General features: G+C 57.8%; 1 protein-coding gene across 6 annotated transcripts in view; it reads left to right on the forward strand.

Annotated features, from left to right (window-relative positions):
* Positions 1 to 14530, forward strand: part of PDE2A (phosphodiesterase 2A) — a 134630-nt gene extending 120100 nt beyond the window's left edge. For all 6 annotated transcript variants that reach the window (XM_090030880.1, XM_090030881.1, XM_090030882.1 and 3 more), the window contains 15 exons: positions 749 to 827; positions 944 to 1121; positions 1435 to 1547; positions 1677 to 1754; positions 2057 to 2179; positions 2806 to 2876; positions 5010 to 5132; positions 5726 to 5813; positions 6495 to 6542; positions 6824 to 6898; positions 7472 to 7571; positions 8018 to 8130; positions 9198 to 9236; positions 9969 to 10075; positions 10498 to 14530. In XM_090030880.1, the coding sequence (XP_089887006.1) occupies positions 749 to 827; positions 944 to 1121; positions 1435 to 1547; positions 1677 to 1754; positions 2057 to 2179; positions 2806 to 2876; positions 5010 to 5132; positions 5726 to 5813; positions 6495 to 6542; positions 6824 to 6898; positions 7472 to 7571; positions 8018 to 8130; positions 9198 to 9236; positions 9969 to 10075; positions 10498 to 10711 (1549 nt within the window). In that variant the 3' untranslated portion in view covers positions 10712 to 14530. The remainder of the gene's footprint in view (positions 1 to 748; positions 828 to 943; positions 1122 to 1434; positions 1548 to 1676; positions 1755 to 2056; positions 2180 to 2805; positions 2877 to 5009; positions 5133 to 5725; positions 5814 to 6494; positions 6543 to 6823; positions 6899 to 7471; positions 7572 to 8017; positions 8131 to 9197; positions 9237 to 9968; positions 10076 to 10497) is intronic.
* Positions 14531 to 19914: the final 5384 nt, after the last annotated feature.

Raw genomic sequence — 19914 nt, forward strand, 5'->3', positions numbered from 1 at the left:
GCCCCCCCTCTCAGAGGCAGTGTCTTCTCAAGGGGCAGACTTAAGGTGATGCCCCCCAAGGAGGTGAAGTGTTGAAGGGGCAGCATTAAAGCGATGCCCCGCTCTGGGGTGTTACTAGACTTACGACACTCCTCAATAACGCACAACACGCAACTGCGTCCAACTTAAAACACAACCAAACGTGCCAAAAAGACATCACAAAGGCTTGCATAGACCTTGCATGATCCTGGAGGCAGAGTGTCTCCTTGCAGCCAGGTATTCGGATGGTCTTTCTGGGGGGTCTGTAGATCTTTTGGGCAGGTGCGGAAGAGATCCCCCGGACCTCATCATTACCTGGGGTTTTATTGGCGAGCTACGCCTCCTTCTCCCCGCTTGGGTGCCTTGACCATAGCATGCTTTACACATCCGGCACGCCCCTCAGCGGCCCTGGCTCTTCTCAGGTTTTCCAGTCTCTCGCCCCTTCTACAGGTCCTGCTTTGCAATGTAAATGCAGCTCCCTGCAAGTAGCTTCAGGATCAGTAAAAAGGTCCGCACTTGTTATGACTGTGCCCGGTCTTTGCCAGCGAGGGGCAGAGTTAAGGGGACCTGTTTCCACTCCGATTGCTCCCCGTGGTTGCATCTGGAGTGAGGAGGGGCAGGGGGATGAGAGAGGATGGGATGGATTCTGCGTCGGGGCAGTCTCGGCTTCTCTTCCCCGGGCTTCGGATGGCTCTGCCTGAGCCTCCACGTGGCCTCTTGTCCCCGGCAGATGCTCCGTGTTCCTGCTGGACAGAGGCAACCAGGAGCTGGTGGCCAAGGTGTTTGACGGTGGTGTAGTGGACGACGAGGTAGGCCAGCTGGATGAGGGTGAGGGTAGGCAGGGTCGGCGGGTGCTCGGGCAGGCATGGGTGGGGGGGCGGCACTGAAGACCCTCCAAGCAATCCCCCTCTGCCAACACCCCCAGAGCTACGAGATCCGGATCCCTGCGGACCAGGGCATCGCGGGGCACGTGGCCACCACGGGGAAGATCCTCAACATCAAGGACGCCTATTCCCATCCGCTCTTCTACCGGGGCGTGGACGACAGCACCGGCTTCCGGACCAGGAACATCCTCTGCTTCCCCATCAAGAACGAGAGCCAGGGTGAGGCCCTGCTCGGCCCGGCCCCAGCCCCCGTCTCCTCCGTGCAGGGCTGCACAGACCCCGCCGTGTCTCCAGGGTGCAGGGGGTGGAGGGTATGAGGGGTCCCCAGGGTGGGTAAAGGGCCTGCATCCCACCTCCCCAGCCTCAGCTGCACCCTGTCCAGCCCTGTGCTGGCAAGGAACTGGTTATACAGAGCATGGGGTCCCAACCCAGGCCATCAGGGCCCCTTGAGCACAGGCCTCCTGGTGCCACGGGATAGCTGTAGCATGCCACTCTGCTAACCGTGCGTGCTGTGTGCTCCTGGCTCTTCCAGAGGTCATTGGGGTGGCCGAGCTGGTCAACAAAATCAACGGCCCCTGGTTCAGCAAGTTTGACGAGGACCTGGCCACGGCCTTCTCCATCTACTGTGGCATCAGCATTGCCCACGTAAGTGCCAGGGCTGCCCCGTGGCCTGTCTCTGCCTCGTGCTGGTGCCCAGCTGGGTGCTGCGTCTCCTTTTGCCAGGTATCTGCCCCCCAAAAACCACTAACCACCCTCTCCTCCTCCTCGCCACAGTCCCTGCTGTATAAGAAGGTCAACGAGGCGCAGTACCGGAGCCACCTGGCCAACGAGATGATGATGTACCACATGAAGGTGAGGGGGGTGAGCAGGCTGCCGGGGGCGGGGGGGCGGCAGAGGCAGCCAGCTCTGGGGTGGAGCACAGATCTGGCTGAGTCTCCCTACAACGCTGCAGCAGCCCGTGGGTTTCCATCAGCCTCCAGCCAGCCGTCTCAACAGCTCCTGAGCAATCGGCCTCCAGTGCATTGCCTGCAGTGGTGTTGCTCTGCTGCTGCACCCCAGAAGCAGCTGCATTTCAGGGAGGAGCAAGGTCACATCTCTGCGGGGGAGTTATCTCGGCCCATCACGAAAGGCCTGTTCCCCATCTCCTCTTGCAGGTCTCAGACGACGAATACACCAAGCTGCTGAGCGAAGGGATCCGGCCCGTCCTACACATCGATTCCAGCTTCGCCGACTTTACCTACACGCCGCGCTCTCTGCCTGAGGATGACACATCCATGGTGGGTGCTGGGAGCAGGTCTAGGGCCCTGGGGACCAAGCCGTATCCACCGTAGCTGAGAGCAAAGCCGGGAGAAAACCGGGGCTTAAAGGGTTGAGAGTCCAGGGGTCTAGTCCCTGCTTTACCTGGGTTTCTTTGTTCCTACTTGATGTCTCCGTGGGCATGGGCAGGCACAGCACCCACCCAGGTCACCAGCATTGCGCCGGGGTGAAATCAGCAGCAGACAGGCAGCACAAACCCCTCTGTAAACACTGTCCCTGGTAGGATCAGGGGGAACTGGGGCCTTTCCCCTGGTAAGACTGCAGTGGTCTGCATCCATGCAAGGGGAGCATTTGCCAAAGGTGGTCAGGGTCCCTTGCCCCCCGTGCCTAGCCCTCAGATGCAGCTGCCTGGTGCTTGCCATGCCCCAGCATACTGCATGTCTGCCTGCTGGTCACCCCCGGGTCATTTCCCAGCTCAGTCTAGTGGCTGTGCGAGTACCTGCCTGTGCCCTGCACCTCTCTTCCTACCCAGAGTTGTTCTGTCTTCGGGTCCCGGGCACAGAGCCTGGCATGAGGGGCTAGACTGCATCTGCAGCCTCTGCCAGCCCAAGCCCCTCATCCAGCTCTCCCCTACCTCACTCCACAGGCCATCCTGAGCATGCTGCAGGACATGAACTTCATCAACAACTACAAGATGGATCGCCCGACGTTGGCCAGGTGGGCTTGTGTCTGCACAGCGCGGGACTGCGGGGGGGTGGGGGCATGCATCCGCTTCTTCTTATGAGCCTCTGAAGTTCACTAAACACATCAGCTTCATGCTCAGTGGCCATCAGGAAGGCAAACAACATCATAGTCATAGAAAATGAAGGTTGGAAGGCACCCCAGGAGGTCACATCTAGTCCAGCCTCCTGCTCAAAACCTCAACTACATCACCCCAGCCAAGGCTTTGTCTAGCTGGGCCTTAAAAAACTCCAGAGATGGAGATCCCACCACCTCTCTGGGTAGCCCATTCCAGCTTCACCACCCTCCTAGTGAGAAAATATTCCCTAATATCCAGCCTCAGCTTCCCTTGCTGCAGCTTGAGCCCATTGCTCTGTGTCCTGTCATCTGCCCCCACCGAGACCAGCCCAGCTCCATCCTCTGTGCAGCCCCCTTGCAGGGAGGTGAAGGCTGCGATTCAATCCCCTCGGTCTTCTTTTCTGCAGACTCAGTCAGCCCATTTCCCTCAACCTGTCCTCATCACTCATGTCCCCCAGCCCCTCAACCATTTTTGCTGCCCTCATCAACATGCCGGGGATGATTAAGAAGGTAACTGCGAGCAACATGGAAAGTGTCATGATGTCCCTTTATTAATCCATGGTGCATCCGCACCTGGAATACGACGCCCAGGTCTGGTCCCCGCTCCTCCAAAAGGAGACGGAGGAGCTAGAGGAGGTGCAGAGAAGGGCAGCGAGGAGGATGAGCGGCGTGGAGGGGCTTCCCTAGGAGCGGAGACTGAAGAGGCCAGGACACATTTGAAGGGGGATGTGAGAAGGGTTTGCCCAACACTGAACGGCGAAGGGAGAGTCACTGGGGGTTTATGAGTGACTCTCCCCAGACAAGAACGGGGGGTCACCACACGGCAGGAGCTGGCAGCAAGTTGAAAACGAGCAGCGTGAAGTTGCGTTTCACCCAGCGTGTCATTCAAGGGTGGGACACGTTGACACCAGGAGGGGGGAGAGCCTCAAGGGACTGGACACAGGCTTGGAGGAAAGGGGCATCCGTCGCTACTGAGCAGGGGAGTGAGGGGCATCTGAGCTTCCTGCACCCTAAACGCTGGAGGCTGCAAGGGAGAGGAACCGTGGAAAGACCCCCGGCCAAGCCCCGTTTGCAAGGCCTAGGCTGGAGAGGGCATGGCTTGTGCAGAGGTGTCGAAAGGAAGGTGCCCCTTGTATGGGCACTGCCTCCCACTCTGCCCGGGCACACTCACGCATGCCAAGACAGGCGGGGCAGGCTCAGGGGGGCACGTGTGCCAAGACTATGCACGCGGATGGGGCAGGCAGCGCACACAGCCCTGTCAGCACACAAGCAAGCACGCGTGCTTGGCTGCAGCCAGCCGAACCCCTGCTTTCCCTTGGCAGCAGCTGCAGAGCGCGGGTGCTGACAGGTCCAGTGGGGTCTGGGAGGAGAGGGGGGTCCAAGCCAGGGGCAGCTCAAAGCTGAATAGTTGCCCAGGGAACAGGGACCAGGGACGGGGTGGGCTCTCCATCACTGGGATGTCCAAGAGGAGGCTGGACAGCCCCTGGTTGGGGGTGATCTAGGTGCAGCGAGGCCTGTGCTCTGCACGGGGGGTTTCCCGGGCTTCTGGGCTTTGCTGGGTCCCCCCGCCCCTTTGTGCTCCATGCATCAGGGGGTTTTGAAGGCTCCCCCAGAGGTGCTGGGTGCTGCTGCCGCCCAGGATGGCTCCCGCTGGGACCAGACCCAGAGAGTCCTGGCCAGAGGGTCTTGTCCCTCTGCTTAGGGTCAGACCGATGCTGCATTTGGGGTCAGGAAGGAACTTCCCCCTGCTCGGTTTGATACAGGCTGGCAGGAGCACGGCAGCTGCCTGGGGTCTCTAAACCACATAGGAACAACCTATGCACCAGCTGGATGTTGGCGGCCGTGCCCCGTGTCCATCTCCCCAGGTTCAGGTGTGAAGCCTGGTGCCGTCTCAGGGATGATGTGGTTTTGCTCAGAGGTTGGACGCTGCGTTTGTCTGGGAGAGGGCTGACCCTGCCTCGAGCAGGGGGTGGACTAGGCTCCGCAGCTCCCTTCCAGCCCTGCTCCTCTCTGACCCTACGATCCCAATGCCTGTGCTCTGCTCCCGGCCAGGTTCTGCCTGATGGTGAAGAAGGGCTACCGGGACCCCCCCTACCACAACTGGATGCACGCCTTCTCCGTCTCCCACTTCTGTTACCTCCTCTACAAGAACCTGGAGCTGGTCAACTACCTGGAGTAGGTGGAGAGAGGCTGCCAGCCCATGCCACAGCCAGCTTCCCCCTGCCTTGTGCTGCACCCACACCCCCTGCAGCCCCTGTCCCCATGCTGCTGAGACAATGCTTGATGGGCGAGCTCCCCAGGTGCACCCACACCCCTTCCACCATGCCCAGGGGTCTGTAGGTGGCACTTTTCTCTCCGGTCACTACCCCAGCAGCTCCCCAGACTGGCACTGGGAGGCTCTGTGCCCCCCATGTGTGCTCGTGGTCCTCACCCCATAGCTTCGTGGAAGAGCCAGGGCTTCGGTTGCAAGTCTGAGGGTCAGAGCTGGTGATGATGTCTCCATTGGGGCACTTCCCTTCCTGTCCCGATGCATCGTACCACTGATGCCTGCGCTGGGGGTTGTCCTGGCCCCTGCATCCATCTTTTGCATGGCTAGGATCAAGCCCAGGGTGATGGCACTGTTCCCACTGCCTTCTGCAGCAACAGGGCTGGGCAAGCAGCTATGGGGAGGGAGGAAGCTTGTTTTGGAGCCAGTCCAGTCTGGCCGTGGCCCCCCGTCCCTTCGCTTCCATAGCTTAGTGCTTGTCCTGCCTGTCCTCTCCCGGCAGGGACATCGAGATCTTTGCCTTGTTCATCTCCTGCATGTGTCACGACCTGGACCACAGAGGCACCAACAACTCCTTCCAAGTGGCTTCGGTAGGGGGGGAGATCGCTGCGGTGCAAGGGGGCTCCTAGGTCTCGGGCTCCCAGGGGCTGGGGCGGGGATCCGATCCGAAATGACCCAGCTGGAAATGACCCAGCTCAGAGAAGGGGCAAGGGAATGGGGGGAGGAGGAGTGGACAGCCTCTTCCCCCTCCAGGACCTGTGACCATCTCAGGCCTTGGTCTCACCTCTGCCTTGACCATCTGTGACATTTCCATCCCACTTGCTGCTCATACTGTGGTCCCCAGCCCAGCCACGAGCAGGGAGGGCTGGAGCACTGTGGCTGCGGGGACGAATTCGCCACGGGCCAGGGGGGCAGGCGGGAGTGAGGGCCAGGGCAGCTGGACCCCTTGCTCAGGGGCTGTGCCTGCCCCTAGCACCCCAGCCATGACAGATGGTGCTGGACCCTGCTCATGCTGGGACATCTGGGGCTTTTCGGTCACTGCTCCTCTAAGAGCTACATAGCCGCTGCAAGGCCTGGGTGGGAACGAGTTGCTGGTCCCACACACCCAGGGCTGGCGGGGCTGCGGCAGGCTGGCCGAGCTGCCAGAGGGCTGCCCAGCCTGCTGCTGCCTCGCCTCCCCGGGGTCTTTGGCTTGAGCTGCATGGCCAGGTAAGGAGGGGCAAACGCGTGCATGTGACCAGCCTCACCGCGTTGGCTCCTCTGTCTTTCAGAAGTCCGTGCTGGCCGCGCTGTACAGCTCCGAGGGCTCCGTCATGGAGGTAACACGTTTTCATCCCCCCGCCTCCTCCCGCAGCGCTTCCCAGCTCGTGCCCAAGAGCACGGCACCTGCCTCCCTTGCCCCTTTGCAAGCACACTGGGGACATCAGGGTGCCCGTTCCCAGCCCCTGCCCTTCCCTGGAGCCCTGCTGTGCAGCAGCAGGACCCAGGCATGAACCATGGGGGCAAGGGGACAGCACAGGGCAGGTCCCATCTGGTCGCTGTGCGTGGGGCCACCAGCCCTGTCGCTGACGCCCCTTCCCCTGCACGCTTCTCTCGGCAGCGGCACCACTTTGCGCAGGCCATCGCCATCCTCAACACTCACGGCTGCAACATCTTCGACCACTTCTCACGCAAGGTGAGTTGTGGGGGTGCAGCTTCCCAGCTCTCTGTCCAGCACCCCAGGGACCAGGGCATTGGGAATGTGCTGGGCTGGGCAGCGAGCTGCCCCCAGTGCTCAGCCAGCATGGCTCCACTTGCTATGCCAGCCCTAGGTGTGTGGGTGCGGTGGGATCTGACACTTGCCCTCTGTACTGTGCCCCCTGCCCCAGAGGCATAAGCTGGCCTGGGTCCCTCTTGGAGCTGAAGGCATCTTCTCCTTGAGCAGCCCCAGCTTGGGGGCCCCAGGAACAGGCTGCCCTTATTCCCTCTGATGCTGCTTACAGCCCTGAGCCTGATGGGGAGAGCTATGGGCACGTTGCTGGCTCAGCACCATTGCTTTTGAAGCAGCGGAGGGTACAAGCCCCATTTGAGTCCAGTCGACCATCCCATGCCTGTCCCCACCCTGCCAACCCCGTCCGCACGAGCCTCCTGGTCTGCTCGCCCCCTCCCCTGGCTGCATCCGATGCCCTTGGCTGACCTCGTGGTCTGTCCTGAGCGGTGGCATCCCAGAGCCACGCTGCAATAACCCAGCGTGCGATTGCCCACGCAGGATTACCAGCGGATGCTGGATTTGATGAGGGACATTATCCTGGCCACGGACCTCGCTCACCACTTGAGGATCTTCAAGGACCTCCAGAAGATGGCGGAAGGTAATGCATCTGGGGAGCAGCAGGCCTGCTGGGAGCATTTGCTTTGTTTCGTGGTGTTTTTCCCACAAAGAGTTTGCCACACTGGACCCATCGCAGACCAACGCTCCTGGGCCGCAGGGCTGCGGGTCTGCGATTCGGTGCTGAGGCAGCCGCGGCAGGCGTTGGAGGACTCCGGTGTGATTTGCAGGGAGAGATTTCTATGATCCCTGATGACTGGGGTGGGGATTGCACCTAGGTCTGCCTCAGCATGTCATTCAGTCCCCTAGATTTGGGAGCCCTGGGGACCCTAGTGCCTCTTCCCCTGTGACCCTGAATGTGTGCACCTGATGGGAGGCAGGCTTGGGGTGCAGGGGGACAGTAAGAGCACGTCCGGGCTGCAGGACTTGGTGCCGGAGCTTGGTAGGGCCAGCACCAGCCCCCTCACCTTCTTCCCTTCCCCTTTGAAGTGGGCTACGACCCAAAGAACAAGCAGCACCACCGCCTGCTGCTCTGCCTCCTCATGACCTCCTGTGACCTCTCAGACCAGACCAAAGGCTGGAAGACCACCAGAAAGATTGCGGTGAGTACCCGCGGGGCGCACCCCGTGCCTGGCTCCACCCTCGCCAGCTCCAGTTTGGACCGTGCTGCCCAGAAACCCCAGAGCACATTCCCTGTGAGGTCCAGGAAATGCGGCCTCTGCCCTCCTGAGCTTCTTCATCACGTCCCCTCTGATTCCCGGGGCCATTCATTTCAGTGGTGGTCGAGAGCTCTGGGTTCATGTCGGGAGGCAAGTGCCTATCCATGGGTGGAGCTAGGATGTCGAAAGGGGGTGCAGATGGTATGGCGTATCATCCCATTTTTCTCCCAGATCATCCCATTTCCAAACCATCCCAGTTAAAGAGAAACTAGAAGAGGCTTTACTAGAAGAGGCATCTTATTCACTTTTACACAATATATTCAATTGTATTAACACTATATCATTCAGTTGAAGAGCAAAGCAAAAATATATATAACTACTGGAATATGCACTAATTTGCTAGAGTATATATTTACTTAAAAACCCCACAAACTAGGCAAAGAAGAGTCAAAATAATCAAAAGGATAGTGTGTCATCAGTCCCCTATTCATTATAGGTAGTGCACTAAATGCATGAAATCTGATTCAGATTCACAAAACAAAATCTAGCTTTCTGGAGCATCTTGATAGCGCCTCATTGGCAGTCATTTCTACACCTTGAGTTAATCTGATTGCAGCGAAGTTGAGGTTTTTAGTTAGAGCTAAAAACATCCTGCAGGGGTGAGAAACAGAGGAGGGGACTGGGGAAGGGACGGCAAGATAGCAGAAGAAAAGATAGTTTGCACAGGCCCTGAGAAAGGACAGCGGGCCATTCACACCTGCAGAGGGGAGAGAGATTAGCAAGAAGCAGACAATGAGCTGTGAAGTCAATAGAAATGCGCTGCTCCTCCCAGGCTGTAGGTTGGAAACTTTGGGTGGAGCAGGAATCAGCAGGGCAGCGCTGCACCCCCTGTGCCTACCTAACCACGAGGGGAAGTGGAAGGGGGTTTGGCCTGGGTGTCTAGGGCTCCAGTGAGCTGGGCTGTGGGTGCCTTCCCGCAGCTCAAAGAAGCAATGGCCTTTCCTTTGCAGGAGCTGATCTACAAGGAGTTCTTCTCGCAGGGAGATCTGGTGCGTGAGGAAACCCGCCGGGGCAGCCTGCATGCCCCTGTCCAGCTTCCACCTCCTTGCCCCCGAACCAGGCAGTGGGGGAGAGTTCAGACGCTGACTCCCTTCCTGGGCCTCCAAAGTCCACGCTGGGGCCAGGGAGCTGCACCCTCCATCTGTCGCCCTTGAGCTGGCGTCCACCAGCTCGGCCTGCAGGGACGTAGGGGAGAGGGGTGGAGGGCTGGCAGTCCTCCAGCGCCTTCCCACCGTGCCTCCTGCAATAGCCACGGCTGGCCGGGGCAGCATCCTAGTGCAGGGGTCGGTAACGTTTTTTGGAAAGAGTGCCAAAAACACCTGCAAGCTCAGGTTGTAAGATGTTGGCGTGCCAGGAGCAGACGGCAAGGGAGCTGCAAGGGGCCCGATCCTTGTTGTGCCAGTGCAGCCCTGGCCTCTTCCCTGGCGTCTGCCCCATGGTGCACGTGCCGAGCAAAATGCCTTCGCGTGCCACACGCTGGCACCCATGCTGGGGGTTGCCTACCCCTGTCCTAGACCATCCCATGGGGTCTGCCCTTTGGCAGAGTGCAGTCGCCCGGGGACGTTGCTCACAGCCAGGCCAGGCTGACGTGGCGCCAGTCACCAGTGCTCAGCGGGCGGTGTGGAGACAGCCTGGCACTTGCGGTCCCGGTACGGCGAGGAGGAGAGGGGAGGGCGACGGGGCGGGAGGAACTCACTGCTCCCACCCCTGGTTCCCTGCAGGAGAAAGCCATGGGCAACCGCCCCATGGAGATGATGGACCGGGAGAAGGCCTACATCCCTGAGCTGCAGATCAGCTTCATGGAGCACATAGCCATGCCCATCTACAAGTGAGTCCGGGGTGCGGGAATCCCACCCAGAGTGCACAGATGGCCCAGGGTATGGCCCGGCAGATGTGTGCCCACTGCCTGGCCTGCTCATAGTCAGAGGCTTGCGGCATCCACACCAGAGCATCCCAGCTCTGTCCCTGCCTGGGGAAGCCCTAGATGGGACAGTAACATAGTAGGGACCATCCTGCACCGGGCAGACGGCCTCTCCCATTAGCTCTCCTCACAATACGGCTTCCCCCGGAGCAAGGGGCTCCGCGGGTTAACATCCCGTGGTGCAAGGGCACAACTCTACAGGGCTCGCGGGGGTGGAGGGAAGTAGCCGAGACCCCCCAAAGGGCCCGTGGTTCATAGATTTCATAGCCATTAGGGCTGGAAGGGACCTCGGAAGATCACCGAGCCCAGCCCCTCCCCTTGCCCCGCAGGCTGCTCCGAGACCTGTTCCCGAGGGCCACCGAGCTGTACGAGAGGGTAGCCAGCAACCGGGAGCAGTGGACCAAGGTGTCTCACAAGTTCACCATCCGGGGGCTGCCCAGCAACAACTCGCTGGACTTCCTGGACGAGGAGTACGACCTGCAGGGCCTGGGCGAGGACAGCGGCAGGATGAACGGCTGCCTGGACGGGGAGGGGGCCGAATGAGGGCCACCCCGTGCACGGAGGGGCAGGGCGGCGGGGGGCCAAACCATGCGACGCCTGAGCCCTTCCTTCCCTGGCCCCGGGAGGTGGATTCGTGGCTCTTATTTATACCGGGAGGTCTCGACACGGCGGGCGCCCGAGCGCCAGGCTTCACCCCCCGGGGGGCCGACTCACATCAGGGGTTACTATTCAGGTCTCTCACCCACTTGCTCTCTTTTGTATTCTGGGTGGCTGTTCTTTGGACTCCTTTCGCTGTATATTGAATCAAGCCCTACCTCCCGCGCCGCGCTGGGGACGGCTCCGCGAGCCCGGTATGTCACGTGCGAGCGGCGAGGGGCTTTCGGTGGGCTTGAGGCTGCTCTGAGCACGGGGTTTCCAGACGCGGCTTCACACCGTCAAGGGACACGGGGGGCTAGGGAAGCGCGGGCCACGTCCGTGGGTTTGGCAGGGGTTCGGGCTGGGGCTTTTGAGGGTGCAAGAGGGGAGCTCCCTGCCATAGCCATCTTCCTACAGCCCGCTTGGAGGACGGCGGCGCGGAGGCCTGGGAGGGGCAGAGCTCGTAGGGTCGCCCCAAAGCTAGGTCCTGTTCGCTGAGCCTCCGGAGCCCCAAACTCCTCCTGCCGGCTTTGGGGAGCCCCCCTAGCCGGAGCACCCGGAGGCAGGCGGCCAAGGGCACAGCTGCACCCAGGAGAGGAGGAGCAGGAGTCCTGACAGCCATCACATGCTCCTGCTCCACAGATGCACCCCTCGTGGGGAGGTGGGGTTAGGGTTAGGCTTCGGCTTCGGGTTCCCCGTGCAAAGGGCGTCTTCGAGCTCTGCCCCGCTCCTGCGGCTGCCGTTCCCCTGCCAGCAGCATCCTGCTCCGTGATGGCCAAGTCCTGCAGCTCCGGCGCGTACACCCCACTCATGGCCTACGGGCTCCTGGAGCCGTACACTCCACCGGGCCCTTTATGTCTTCTCCTGCGGCAGGGAAATCGCGTGTCCTCCCCAGGGGCCGGTCCCTGGGGGAGAGCGGAGCTTTTAAAGGGCTGAAGTCACCGTTTCCAGTCCCGTTCCCCTGCTCTTTGAACTCAGGTCGGAGGGGTTGGTGCTACCTTGAGAGGCAGTTTCGGGGAGCTTCGGCTGCTCCCCAGGGGAGGGGGCGGGAGGCAGAGAGGAGGAAATCTCGGCGGAAAGGGAAGAGCAGAGAGAAGGGGGTGGGACAGGGACCTTGCCATGAAAGCAAAGCAATTCAGCGCAGAGAGCTGCTCCCCTGCTTTCACCCAGCTTTCTCTCGGCTCCTTTACTTGGGAATCCAGCCCAAGCAGCTCCCCAAAGTGGGTGCCCCCGCGATGCGCCGGCCGTGAACTCGCTCAGACCAGGGCATCCCTTGGCTGCTGGTCTGTCCGATGCCCAGCAGGCCACATCCCATCCTCACAAAGCAGAGCAGCTCACGGGCCCTTGCCTTTAGCAGAAGCTGCTTGCCTCGTGTCACCCCGCCCGCACTGCAAAGCGGAGGTAGACGTGGCTCCAAAGAGCGTTTCCCGGGTTTCAGACCATTGCAAGGAAGCCAGGAATAGAGGCATTGACCTTCTGCTGCTCCTCTGCCCCGTGCACAGCAGGGCATTACTGAGTCCCATTGCAACCCAGCTTCGGAGGCTTAAGGCCTGGCGTTAGCCCACCGTACGGTTCCCCCACGTCCGATCAAAGCAGCCGTAAGCCTTTTGAGCCCGGCCTGGCGTTGTGACAATCCCGCCCGCGTTCACCTGCTCACGGCTTGTGAACGTGGCTCCCGTGATCCATGGAAATCCTGCCTCTGGGAACAAGGGCCGATAGCAACCAAAGACATTTGACGCATCCGCGGATGTGAGCCGCTCCGCCGGGCGGCAGGGAGAGCGGGACCCGGGCCGCGAGGGCTAATACGAAGCTAAACATCCATATATTTTTGTCTGGGGGATCCGGATGCAGCCCCGGGGAGCGTGCTGCTGAGCCAGGTGTAGCCCGCTGCAGAAATCAGCATCCGAGAGGCCGGGGCAGGGGGATAGCTAGGAGCTGGCATGTTTGGGTAGCCCAACACGGCTTGAATTTCCAGTGCAGAGACATGGGGAAGGCTCAGTCCCAAACGTACTGGGCAGAGGGGCCTTTCAGGTAGCATTGGGCCTCGGCTTCCTGCACCCCATACCGCAGGTTTGCATCCCGGTGCCGTGCTTTGGGCCAGGAGAAGGGGTTCGCCGGCAGGCGGCCTGAGGTGGGGATGCTTTTGCTGGCACTGCCACTGGCACGCTGCATGGCCTTGGGCACGTCACTGGAAGTCTCTTTGTGCCTCAGCGTCCCTGTCTGCGAACGGTTTCTGCTCCCCCGTGTCCCAGGAAAGGCTGCAAGGCTTGAACCTCGACTTGGATAGAAAGGGCTGTAGTTTCCCGGGCAGGCCGGGCAGAGCTCTGTCTCCAGCCTGGGAGCGGAGCCGTCCTGAGCGGAGTCCGTGCAGGGCTGTGGGTTGTTCAGTGACCCATTGCAGCCTGCACCTAGCGAACGCCGGCTTCCCACGTGACTCCTCCCGGGCTCGGGCTACCTAGAGGTTTTCCTCTTGGCTTTTTTTTTTAAAGAGAAAAAAAATATTGTCTGTTTCTCTGAGTATCTGTCGCGTGCTCCGATGTGCGTGGAGAGCAGTGGGGGACTCTGGAGATCAGACACTAACTGCAACCGTGTAGTCATTTGCCTTACCTATTCTCAGTTGCCTTTAGGAAGATGCTTTGTATGAAATACTCCATAGGACCCTGCCTAGCTCCTCAATAGCTTCGTGTGTGAGAATGCCTCTTTTTTGTCTCTACCAAAAGCCTTCTGAGGGCAATTGTAAATATTTGCTGAGGGCCGGCCGGCGAAGAAAGCGGAGGGCGCCCCACCGGCGACGTGACCCGGAAGGCCAAAAAGCCCTGTCCTGATAACAAAGCTTTCTCTGATTGTGATCAGCTCTGTTTTACCTGGAAGAGCTTATACTAGTTTCTAACCACAATGGTGTAATATAGCCAGTGTAAGTGCGCGTGGTATTATTTATCAGTCCTCCAGCTCCCTCTGCAAGAAGAACAAAGCTTGCTGTGTGTGTCATGCTTGGGGGCTGGGGTCTCAGGGTCCTGCCTTGGTCCTGGGTGACATGGTGGAAAAGAAAATGATTGGTGGGGTCAAACCCCCCTCCCCAGTGCAACTCCCCTGGAGAGATGTACTAAAATAGGGAGAGCGAGACCCAGCCGTAGCAAACTCAAGCGCTCCCAGCTTGCACACACACACACAAGCGTGCTTTTCCTGCAGCCTGGCTCTCTCCTCCCTACCCCCTCCCTTTCCTCCCTCAAATCAAAGCCAGAGATGTCAGCAAGCTGCAAAAGCCTGTCCCCGACACCCCACCAGCTCGACCGGGCGGACAGGAGTGGAGGGGGGAGGGGGTCATCGGACACCGTCTTGCCCACGGTCCAGAGATGCTACCAGCCCCGCGGGGGCTTCGGGAAGGCAAGCGAAACCAAGCTGTGCCGTGGGCGTTTCTGAACCGTGGCCCCGTCCCCGTGTTTCGCCCCCCACCCCTTGCTGGTTTTAACGTGGGTGTGTCTGTGTGCGTGTGTTACTTCTCTCCCGGGCTCTCTCCTCTGTGCAGAGCCACCTGTAGATACTGTAAAGCGCGGCTGGTTCGTAGGGGTTCGGTGGCCCAGCGTGCGTGGATGCGTGTGAACTCTTTTCCAGCTTTCCTGTCTTCTCTTCTGATGACATCGGTTGTTCTGGGGTTTCCTTGTTCCCCCTGAAATCGTGAAGGGGAAACAAATGAGGAATTTTTTTTTTTCCTAATAAATTTCATACACCAAACCCTCTGCTCGCGGCTTGGCTGGTTTTGAATGGGAAGAAGGGGGGCGTTGGGGTTGAGGGGAGTGGTCTGGGTGCTCGCCTGGGGTGGCACAGGCCCTCCTATTTTAATGTGCTGCTAAGCAGGAGGAGGTTTTATTCCCCAGATGGGATACTTCAAAAGAGCACCCAGGCGTGGGGAGCGGCGGATACAATTTTCCTGCTCCGTCAAGGTACATTGGGACATTTGTAGGGCAGCCTTCAGTGCCAGGGGGGTGAAAAGTCTGCCTCCTGTACGTCACATGTTGATTAACGCACCGTAGATACCGTGCATTTAGTAAATAAAGCACTAACTAAATGCACAGTGCCTAGGGTTCCCGCACAGTGGCAGCGGCACGTGGCTATTTAGCGACGCTTCCTCTGCGTTAGTCTAATAAAACTGCGCAGCTGGCTATTAGCCTGGTTTGTGCTGTGACACCCAGCGTTTTTAAGCTAATGCGCAGAAAGCATCTCGTGTAGACACCCCCACTGACCAGGTCTCTGAGACCCAAACCTTGGCTTCATTCCTGTTTCCAAGGCAGCTCCCGGACTTGCATGTGTCGGCCTCTCCGGTGGCAAATAACACAGCAGATTCCAGCACGCCTATCAATTACAGCAAACCAATTTAGTCCATTAGGAGCTTAGCAACCACCGGCATGGCACTTCTCCCTGCACAACCACGCAGCAGCAGGGCTGCCCGAGCCCCGAGGGAGTCGTCTCGTCCAACCTCCTGCTCCAGGCAGAGCTAACCCTGTCCAAACCGTCCCGGCCGGCGGTCCTCTCCTTAAATCTGGGCCTGCGGGACAGCCACGGGGCAGCGAGTCCAGCAGTGCATGCTGGTGCAAAGCAGAGGAGCTGGACTGCGTGGCACAGGTGCTCCCTGCCGTGAAGGGCAGTTCTCCTTCAGGTCTCCTGGGGAGGCCTGGGAGTGTTGAAGGGGTCAGGTCTATCCCTCCCCTCAGCCTTAAGCATGGTGTGAAGCAGCTTGTGCTGAAGCTATTTATGTTCCCCCAGTCAGATTGGTACAGACTGGGTGGGGGTGGGAGGGTTGCCTTCCCCTGTAGTGGGGCACAGCCTCTACCTGGGATCTCTCGAGCAGCTATTGACAGCCTTTGCAGCAGTAAGACTTTAGCTGCCGCAGTCCACTTGGTTTACCTGTGGCAGGTGGAGTGTGATAGCTGGTGCTGTGTCAGGGATGACAGTAGTTTTACAAATCATTTAGATTATGGATTTGTCTGCGCTGGTTTGGACAGGGCTGATCCTGCTTCAGGCAGGACTCGGACTAGACATGACTTCTTTAAGTCCCTTCCAGCTCTGCTTCTTTATGCCTAGCACAGACAGATGTGCACCCCTACATGCACCTCTAGGACAGAGACATTCACCCCTACATGTACCTCTAGGACAGAGACATGCACCCCTACGTGTACCTCTAGGACAGGCAAATGAGCATCCCTACATGCACCTCTAGGACAGACAGATGTGCACCCCTACGTGTACCTCTAGGACAGGCAAATGAGCATCCCTACGTGCACCTCTAGGACAGACAGATGTGCACCCCTACGTGCACCTCTAGGACAGACAGATGTACACCTCTATGTGCATCTCTAGGACAGGCAGATGAACACCCCTACATGAATCCATCCATAGCACAGACACACTGGCAAGTCCAACCACATTTCACCCTAAACTGCTTTGTGAGCAGCACTGCAATGCAGCCAGGCTGGAAAGCAACAGCTGTCTTGTGTGTGGCAGCTTGCACAAGAGAGGGAGAGAAAGCCCTTGAGCTCAAAAGAAACCTTCTTTAATGCCCATACTGTGGGGCTCTCCCAGTGCCTGCACAAAGGTTGCAGGCCCTGGTGCCATTTGGGTCTCTGCTCTGGTACCCCAGTGCACTGAAGACCCAATGCCATCTGTCCTGAGGGCTGCAGGGTTGCCTGCTGGGCTAGCTACCAGGGAACTACAGCCTTCGGCATAGAAAATAGGAAGTGCTGCAGCTGTGATCAAAGGCAAACGCTGTCCTAGGGTGGCTTATGCAAAACATTTCCGGCAGCTGGACAGATGCATGAGTGCTGGAGAGACACCACGAACGTTGCAGGCAGTTGTGGTCATGCATGTTCAACTGGGCTGGGGCAGAGGGCTCCTGGGATGACCAGGGCAGCAGGGAGACTGTCTTATGGAGCCATCCATATGGCCTTCCCTTCTTGTATTACCTGCACACCAAATATGGAAGGAGAGAGATGTGTCCCTTCTCTAGCCCCAGGAGGGGCAAGGACTTGAAAAGGGAGTTCCTGCCCTGTCCCTTCACACACCTCCCTCCCACCCTCCATTTTGCTACTCTCTGCACTGCTCCCCCCACCCCAAATGCACATCGGAGGAAGGCAGAGAGGAGAGCTCTCCACCAGCAACTTAAGAATGATGTTTGCCTTCCCCTGGAGGGCACCAGCAGGAGACATCCTGGATGCTGGGCCCCGCCAGGATAACATGGCGATGAACGTGTTTCAGAGGCCCGAGCGATGTGACCTCCTCCCCCTCCCCCATTAATCACAGCCAAATGTTACTGGATGCAGAAATCAGAGCATAGATAGAGAATGAGGCAGGAGGCTGCAGAAATGGAAAGGTGAGTGTCATGGTTCAGGCCCCCAAGCTCTCCCCTGGAGAGTCGAAGGGCTCCAACTCTTGGCACTGCACAGAAAGCGCCATGAGTTACAACAGCCGCTCTGCCTAAACAGATGTTCGCTGTTGGGTTCGGAGGGGGGAAATCAAGCTCCACTTTGGAGCCACTTTGGAGCTTCTCTCTTCTAGCCACCCCCACCCCAGCTCCACCCCAGCTCCAGTGCTGTCTGTAGGAGGGGAAGAGGGAGAAGGGAGTGGGGAGCTTTGGGCTGAGACTTGCTATAACTCATGGTTCTTTCTATGAAGCGCCACGAGTTAGAGTTGGGACCCGCAAATCTCTCGGCACTCTCAGGGCTACAGGATACTGAAAAGCCAGGTCCTTGCCATCTCAAACTGGGCACCTGAAATAAGTGGATTGGCTTTTCCTCAGTCCCTTTCATAGAGCAATAGCAGTCCCCCTGCCCCTCACAGGGACGACATGAGAACAATTGAATCACCATTTGCAAAGGACCCAGTGCAAGCCAAAGAACAGTCTGGGAGGAAATTAATCATTCTGTCTTGAGAAGAGGGTTTGAATGGTAGGCAGTAAATAGGACCTAGAGCTGCGGTGAACAATGAGGATAAAATGTAATATTGAAGAGCTGCTCATTCATTAAGCTCCGGCCTTCCTTTGCACTGACAGAGGCAGCAGCACCTTTGGAAACAAATAGGATGGGATCATGTAATTAAAGATTGTATCGTAAAGCGTGTGTACCTGGCAGGGGGGAAATCACAACAGCTCAGGCAACCTTCATTCTGGCACTTCTGAAGACTCGAGTGCTTGGCTGTGCAAATGCAAGGATGGTTGGGGAGGTGGTTTTCTCTGTGTAATTACGTAGCTGGCAACATAGGCATGAATACCGCATTGCAGGCAGATAAGAAAATGAGGCCTTACCTCAGAGGGCTTGTAATCTGAATCAGAAAGATGATAGACTGGGATGGGTGGGGAAGGTGATCATAGGGTGATAGAAAATGAGAGTTGGACGGGACCTCAGGAGGTCACATCTCATCCAACCCCCTGCTCAAAGCAGGACCGGCCCCAACTACATCATCCCAAAGCAAAACTTTGTCTACTCAAGTCTTCAAAACCTCCAAGAATGGAGACTCCACCACCTCCCTGGGCAGCCTTCTCCAGTGCTTCACTATCCTCCTCATGAGAGACTTTTTCCTATGATACAACCTCAACTTCCCTGAACCCTGATCCCAGGAATTGCATGTCCTGCTTGAGGATACCACCAGGGCATGGCTGGACATGTGCTTTTCAGGACTGGGGACTGATCCCAGTCGTGTCATTCTTTTCCAAGGGAACAATGCAAAAGTGACCTCCAGGTTCAACCCTATGCCCCTGGAAGCCCAGCACATTTGCTGCCTTGCCCCACAGGATCCAGACCCAGAGCTACCCTTGTTCTGATGAGGATTATGGTGAGCTACAAATCAGCCAAAAAGTTGTTTTGCATTATATGTGGCTTTGTGGCTGGTTTGCATTCATTCAATGGTGCCATAAATTGGCCGACCTTTGGCACGTTGCTATTGATAGCACAATATGAATTGCCCCACACATGTAACATCTGCCAGGGGCTTCATGCATCCTCTGTGATGTTGGGCATCTCTAGTTCTGCTGACCTCTGGTCACCAGCAGGCAATCAGCATGGCTGGATCCCACCACCTGCACAGTGTATTATCCCCTTCAGGAACTTACACAGCTCCGTCTTAAACCCAATGAGGTTCACGTCCCTGCAGTCTGAGCCGGAAGCTCTGGGCAATAAGAAGGAACCGTGCCCAAAAGTTTCCTGGAAAAGTCACACCCTACCCAGGCCTTTGTCCCTCTGTCATTTGTATGGCATTTCATAAACTTTTATAGCTCCCCATATAAAATAAAATCACTCTATAAAAGCATCTTCAGTACCTGAGTATGTGGAGCGGAACCAGTTTTCAGTTTCCCGGAGGAAAGGGGCGTACACTAAGTCATTTAAAATGTTATAGCCAAGTTATTCCCAGTTTCACTGGTAGGGATAAGAAACTATCTGGGGTTAACTTCCATGTTACATAAAGTGGAGGGGGCTACAAAATCCCCCTCTTTATATACAGAAGGGTCATGGGGCTGTTCCTGATGTATGAGGGAGGGGAGCGGAGGAAGCGCACTCCATTGTACAAACACTGGACCCAGGCTATTAATGCAATGCTCCATCCAAATGTAATCTCCCTAATGTCCTCGTGGGCAGAGCCAGCAGCTGTGTGTGGCAGTGAGCGATAGACGACAGGCCAGTTAAAAAGCCTCATTGAAACACAGCAAAAGCTTCCATTACATAGAGGCGATGCTCATTGCAACTGCTTTAATACGAATGCCAAAGCGGGTGATGCTTTGGCAGATCTGTGCTGGGCTGTGAGGATCCGAACGGGGGTGACTTCTACAGGAGAAGGAAAATGCTGGGGGTTCAGAGGGCATCCGGGGAACACACACAGCCAAACCCTTCAGCGCCAAGGAGTGATGCTCCAAAACCTGATTAAATAGTGGCTGAGGCCTTGTGACCAAGGGTTGTTTTCAGATGCATGGCATTAAATCCCATATTCAGTTATCACTGTTTGGATTGAACTATGATTTTGGTTACAAATTTCCTTGGGAAAAACACTGCCTCCCTGAGGCATGCAGCGCAATCCAGATAGGAGCTTTTACATCATGGGTGTAACTTATCTCCCCTTTTCAAGGGAGC

This window comes from Crocodylus siamensis, chromosome 1, assembly GCF_052110815.1.
Source record: "Crocodylus siamensis isolate JL-2025a chromosome 1, ASM5211081v1, whole genome shotgun sequence".
NCBI classification, from domain to species: Eukaryota; Metazoa; Chordata; order Crocodylia; family Crocodylidae; genus Crocodylus; species Crocodylus siamensis.